Source organism: Corticium candelabrum, chromosome 11 (assembly GCF_963422355.1).
Source record: "Corticium candelabrum chromosome 11, ooCorCand1.1, whole genome shotgun sequence".
Taxonomy (NCBI): Eukaryota; Metazoa; Porifera; class Homoscleromorpha; order Homosclerophorida; family Plakinidae; genus Corticium; species Corticium candelabrum.
Genome location: NC_085095.1, coordinates 5,789,527 through 5,796,236, shown reverse-complemented (window position 1 = coordinate 5,796,236; position 6,710 = coordinate 5,789,527). Strand labels below are relative to the sequence as shown.

At 39.7% G+C, this 6,710-nt stretch overlaps 2 protein-coding genes across 2 annotated transcripts; both read left to right on the top strand.

Annotated features, from left to right (window-relative positions):
* Positions 1–1,047: 1,047 nt before the first annotated feature.
* LOC134186512 (mucin-like protein) lies at positions 1,048–5,088 on the top strand. The gene is made up of 9 exons (XM_062654498.1): positions 1,048–1,259; positions 1,367–2,039; positions 2,100–2,708; positions 3,426–3,677; positions 3,739–4,107; positions 4,174–4,329; positions 4,392–4,523; positions 4,596–4,894; positions 4,966–5,088. The coding sequence occupies exons 1-8, from the start codon at positions 1,098–1,100 to the stop codon at positions 4,826–4,828; spliced, it is 2,586 nt and encodes an 861-aa protein (XP_062510482.1). The 5' UTR covers positions 1,048–1,097; the 3' UTR covers positions 4,829–4,894; positions 4,966–5,088.
* Positions 4,879–6,416, top strand: LOC134187196 (mucin-like protein). Its single transcript, XM_062655313.1, has 8 exons — positions 4,879–4,894; positions 4,966–5,088; positions 5,150–5,275; positions 5,340–5,459; positions 5,502–5,629; positions 5,682–5,791; positions 5,854–6,207; positions 6,275–6,416. Exons 1-8 carry the CDS (start codon positions 4,879–4,881, stop codon positions 6,414–6,416), a joined length of 1,119 nt encoding a protein of 372 aa, XP_062511297.1.
* Positions 6,417–6,710: the final 294 nt, after the last annotated feature.

Sequence of the window (6,710 nt, the reverse complement as noted above, 5' to 3'; positions counted from 1 at the left end):
AATCAGGATATCTAACTTAGCCCCAGCTTTTGTTCACGACTTTACTGTACCCCAATTGCAAATGGGCAATAGCTTATTACTAAGTGTTTTTACTGCATGTTTAGCACTTACTGAAACACCAGAAACAAAGAGACGAAAGTAGTCTTTCAGTGAGCTTGGAACGCGTTACTGGCCACTGTATAATGTGTACAGGACTCTAGGACTATCTAACACATACAATGGGTCGGTCCAGTGCATGTTAGCTTTACAATTTACAACTGCATGTCAGTGCATGCATGTACATTACTGAGAGATGCAACAAACACATTGAACTGCACTGTACAAGTCTTACTGCCCCATACATGACATCTATAAAATGAAAAGAATTGCACATTTTAGTTGAAGTATAATTATTAGAGATACATGTATAGCAAATACGTGATTGTAGGTGCTAGGGCTCATTGATCATGGCTCTGCAAATGAATTCTGGCAGCAGGAACATTAAATGTAGTTGATGCAGACTTTCTGGTCTGATCAAATATGTAATTGTGTTCAACTTTTACTAACCAAAAATGTGTAAAGTGTACATAGCATACCTACCTTTTGCATTTTGCATGCAAGTTCTTTCTTCTCTGCATAAGGAGAGACAGTAAAAAAGTGTAGTACTGTTAAGAGCTGTGTACTTTTAAAACTATGTCTGATAGCAACCGAGTTGTATACTTTTAGATTCGAATCGTTTATACTCTTTCGGTTTAAGTGAAGAAAGCGAGTCACTGTATCGTTATCTTGATGGTGTGTCTTCACCTATTTCAATTGAAGTCGGATTTCCTTTTTTTGAAAATGTGTATTCTACTGCTTATGTAAGTAATAGTTGATTGTGTTTCTTAATTTTAATTAATTAAAGTTATATGGCTCATTTAATGTTGTGTTAGGTTGGAACCAATGGAATCGTTTCGTTTGGGAGACCATTCTACTTTTGGTGGCCTCATTATTTTCCTGGATACAGTTGGATAAGACGACAAAGTGTAGTTGCACCATTCTGGGCTGATGTCGATATTCGGAAAGAAGGCAATGTCTGGTATAATGTTTATGCACATAGAGATGACTCTGCAGTCAAGATGGCCAATAGAGATATTCAAACACTCTTGAAAGGATATGAATCGTTTGAAGCTCAATGGGTTCTTGTTGCCACATGGGACAAAGTTCCTAATTATCCTGATGGTTGTTATTCATACTACAGTTGGTGGTGGTGGTGTTACAGAGATGAATACACAGGCTTGGTAAATGAATAAATAGCTGAATCTTATAAAGTTTTGGTTAATTAATATTTGTAATTAATTAATATATGTGCAGTAGCATATCATTGCTTTTCTTTTCTTCTCTGTAGAGAAATACGTTTCAGGCTGTATTGGCTACTGATGGTCTTAGCTCATTTGCAATATTCAACTACAATTGTAGTGATTTGCAGTGGTCTGGGAGATGGTCAAAGGGTGTTGTTGGATACAACGCTGAAGGAGGGACACACTATGAGAATCACAGACTATCCCAATATGACCAGGTGACAACGATTGATTGTGATGTTTCGGCATCAAATGTAGGCAAACAAGGGAAACTGGTCTACACTTTGCATCTCGACCCTTCAATTATTGCAGTAGCTAGACGCGATTGCTTAGTGTGGTTTGAAGAGGATCGAGCAAGAGAAGATCTGTCTTGGGCTGCAGATCTTGAACCCTGTCCTTGTAGTCGGTGGCAAGCTTGGTGGGACAGACGGTTTAGATTTGATTGGTTTTCTTTCTGTGCTTACTCTACTTTCCCGTCAAACAGTGGCAGCAGACAACAGTGCTGCTATTCAACAGATTGGTTTTCGTGGGGTAGTCTCTTGGTTGGTCCTCGTTATGGAGGCTCGGCACAGCGATACGATCCATCAGTCAATTATCTATTACATTACCAACTTGATGATAAACCACGTAGAGATTGCTGTCGTGTTGGCAATTTATGCCATTTGTACTACCAGCGAAGACCATCGCATGACTGTACAGGTTATGTACCACAAAGGAGAGGTATCTACGTACATTTTGCACGTGCATGTTTATAGTTGATTAGTAATATTTTTTGTATAGCCTGGTTTTGGGGAGACCCACACATTACCACACTGGATGGTAAACAGTATACTTTCAATGGCTGGGGAGAATACATCACCATGAAAACTGTCAATGACACTTTTGTACTTATGGGCCGAACAAGGCCTGCTAACGGATCGAGTGCGACTGTTTTCTCAGCATTTTCTATGGCCGAGTTTTATCCTTCTAGTGGGTTTGAGAGTCAAACTCCGAAGTCAGATATTGTACATGTGGAGCTTTCCGACGTTAACTCGTTAGTTGTCAAGTATCACTCTGTGGCACCTAACAACCAGTCGGATTGGCAAGACATCAGCAGCAATGTTACAGAATTAGACAATTCGACGAGTTTAGATCTTCACATGGTGTCGATTTCCAAACCGATGACAAAATCTATTACAGCAACGCTCCCACTTGGTGTATCAGTGACTGTCGAAGCAAAGAAGGGATTGCTGTCTGTAGTGTTTGCTGGCCCTGACGAGCAGCGTGGTGAAACTCGAGGACTGTTGGGAGTTTGGAATGGAAACAAGGATGATGACTTTGTATTCAGGAATGGAACCATTCTTTCTGCTAATGCTACGGACAGAGAAATACACCAGTTTGGGCAAGACTGTAAGTTTCTTGTATTTGGTTAATTGTTACACGCACCAGACGAATGGACAAGTATAATTTGGACTGCATAATTAAAGAGCCGGGAGGTAGCTGGGTGGATCTTGGATTAGGTTGTGGGCTAGTGGGAAGTAGTCTCGCATAGCCAGACCATCTCCGCCTACATCCTTCTGGCGAGAGATAGTTATGAGCCATAAGAAATAGGAATTTGTAAATGTCGTGGACTAAGTGAATCGCATAGGGCACTCGAGCACCTCTGGTTTGCATGGCCATGTACTATATGTGTGACTATGTGTGCAACTATGAATCTGGCTGTTGGGAATGTGTCACACTTTCAGTCGGTCAAAATGGTCCAATCACATAGCAGTACGTGTAGTTGCATTTTTTATACGTGGCAACCACAGAATGGACGGACAGCCAATCACAGACCGTCAAATTGTTGGAGAGAGGTTTTGCCAGAACATTTTATAAGGAGAACTCAATTAATCAAATGGATACCCAAATTATAAAGTGGATGGAAAGTTGACAGTTGGATTGACAACGTAGATACTACTGTGTGTAGTACATATTTGAGCACAAAGTCAGACACACAATCTTATCTTATATATAACGGTACATGTTTAACTAAGTGTGTTGGAGATTCTGCACACACAATTCAAACAAACATTAGACACTTTGGCTTAACAATCGTTGAAGTGACTGAATAAACTTTATTTGTAGGGCAGATAACCTTACAGGAGAGTCTATTTTACTACAAGATGGGTGAAAATGTGTCAACCTTTTCATATCCTGATCATTTGCCAGTTTTCCCAGATGAGATTCCTATGAGCAATTTTACAACAGAACAAATTTCTCTTTGTGGTGTTGGCAATACAGCATGTCTCTATGACTTCCTACAGACAGGAGATGCTGATATTGCGAGCGAGACCAAGCAGACAGATGAGGACAACAAAGCTCTTTCTCAGAATTTAGGTGCTGTGTGTATTATGTAGAGATTTCACATCAATGTGTTCATGTTTAATATTTGTGTTAGTGAACAACCCACCAAAGCTGTTTGGGAATGCAACATTTCGTGTTCATATCAACACGTCTTCCACCTATTTGTTTTCTGTATCCGATCCTAATGACACGTATGTTGTAAATCTCAGAGGAAGTCTGCCTGCTTCTTCCGACTATTCTTTATCTCATGATGGGGATGCATACAACTTCACATGGACACCGACATCTTTCTCTCCTGTTCGGCTCCTCTTTATTGCAAATGACTCACTTGGATCAACGGCTATTCTTCATCCAGAGGTTCGTATCTGTGGCTGTGCACTCGACTTGAATGCCACTTGCGTTGAATCGAGTAAGGATGGTGGAGACGATTTATTTATTATACAAGACTGCAAATGTGGATCTGGTAGGCTTGATCGTGTTAATTGTCAGTGTTGTTTGTGTGCTAGTTATACATGAATTTTGATGGTAGGATGGGAAGGACAGTTCTGTGATCGAGACATGGATGGATGCGAAGAAATCAATTGCTTTGAAGGTGTGGAGTGTTTTGACAACGTTGCACCACTGACTGGTGCCAATTGTGGACCATGTCCAAGTGGCACTCAAGTTAGTGATGGCAAATGTGTTGGTAAGAGAAAATACTTGCGTAGTTACTCAAGCACTTTTTGATTATAAGTATATCTTACATAGATATCAACGAATGCAATTCAACTAACACTCCTAATGGTGGGTGTGAACAGAAATGTGTGAATCAGTTGTTCAGCTTCAATTGCGAATGCGATTCTGGTTTTCGTCTGAATCAAGATAAGAAATCATGCTCAGGTGAGTGAGTCACAGTATAGACTTGTTGTTATATTGATATGAATATACTGTACACACGTACTGGTTGATCAGACATAGACGAATGTGAAGAGTTCGATTCTTGTCACCAAACTTGCAACAACACAGAAGGCTCTTTCTTTTGTGGTTGTGAAAGTGGATTTACACTGAACAGTGATGATACCAGAACGTGCGAAGGTGATTGCCTCGTTTCATCATTATTTGTTTCACATACTGAATTTGTGATCATATTTCAGCTGACAACAAGTGTGTCATGCCGAATAATTGTATGCAAGATTGTGCTGTAATAAAAAGTGTAGACGTATGCTTTTGTAAGCAAGGATATCGTTTAGAGAATATGGTGATGTGTGATGGTAAGCTAAACAGATCACTTCACCCAGTACTAGTATACACGTGTATACTGATTACTTACTTGTATGAGCAGATATAGACGAATGTTTGGAGAACAAAGACGATTGTGATCAACTGTGTATCAATAACAACGGCTCATTTGTTTGCCAGTGTTCTGTAGGATATCGCCTCCAACTAGATGGAAAGTCTTGTCAAGGTCGGCTATACTGTGCCCTTCTTTGCTTCGACTTTTAATTGATTTTTTTGCATCCTTTCAGACATCAATGAATGTGTTGAGAATACCCAACCTTGCAATATTTCTGGTCAACAGTGTGTAAATACGGCAGGAAGGTATCGGTGCGAGTGTCCTGGTGGCACGATTCTTGTCAATAATAGCTGCCAAGGTTATCCATTTTACTAAATGAATAATTTTGAGTTCTCTGGTAATTACCTTACGTTCTCCTGTAGTTGAGTTATCAACTCCTACTGTTGTGACAACTGAATTACCAACTTCTACTGTAATGATGACAACTGAATCACCAACTTCTACTGTAATGGTGACAACTGTACCATCCACTTCATTGTCAGGTATGTGTTAAGTATCAGATAGTAATGCTAGTTTGTGATTAGATTTTGTTTCTGTAACAGTTACTGCAAAAACCCGTTCAGTCACTGCAACAGTGCCCTCAAATGTAACCACGCCTGCTACTGCACCTGAATTAATTGCTGTGGTAGTTGCCAATATGACATTGTCAGAGGTATGTATCGTGTAGTGCAAGTAGATAAAGTTAGTAACAATTCTCTGTACAGTTCAATGCTTCTGAGTCAAACTTTACAAGAGCTGTGGCTCAAGTTCTATCCAGTTACTGTAGCGACAATGTAGCAGAATGTTCACAACAAGCTTCTTCTTCTAAGAGAAAGTATGGTGGTGGGCTGGTAGCTGATCGACTGACTTATTTTTATTGTGTTGTTGTATCCTCAGGCGTGCAGTACTAGTTATCGATCCAACAGATGTGATTGTTGTGAGACCAGTGCATGTGGTGGAATCTAATCTTCGGATTATGTTTTATGTTCGAGCACTTATTTCGGCTGATACTGCAGTTCACGCTCTTAACTCAACAAGTGGGCAGCAACAGTTGAGAGATTCGGGATTTACAGTGCTTTCTGTTATTGCCATTCCTTCCACCACTACGACTGCCACAACATCTGCAACTCCCACTAATCGTGGAAAGACCGATGATTCTGGTCTTAGCACTGGTCAGTTGGCTGGCATTATTGCTGCTTGTGGGATTACTGCTATTCTTGTCATCATTGCCATTGCATTATGGTGCTATAGGTAAGTTGCAAATATCAGAGTTTTGAATGCGTAGAGTTGTGTTACTAATTGTTTGACTTTACAATAGATGCGGTAGACAATCTAAAGTGAGTCCGGGTAATGTTGATGATGATTATGATGATGGGGATGGTAAGGAAAGTATGCAACTGGTGGCCAGGAAATTTGAAGGAGATCCTAACAAGACCACATCTCATTCTCGGGTTGACTAAATCCAGTTGACTTTAGGTTTAGTCTAGTGATGAATCATCTGCAGTAGTACATTAATAGTCGTATGCTTGAGTGAACATATTAATGTCACATGACGACTTTAGAGCTGATTGTTTGTAGGTTGTGATATTGTTTGTAGGTTGTGATATTGTTTGTAGATTTACCATAGTGCGCAATAGTGATTACCAACTCAGTCAATATTATCTTATTAGATTATCAACATTATTAAGTGTTTTGTGGCATAATTGTTGATATTAAAAAATCATAGAAAAGTTTTAGTTCAGATTATACATTTT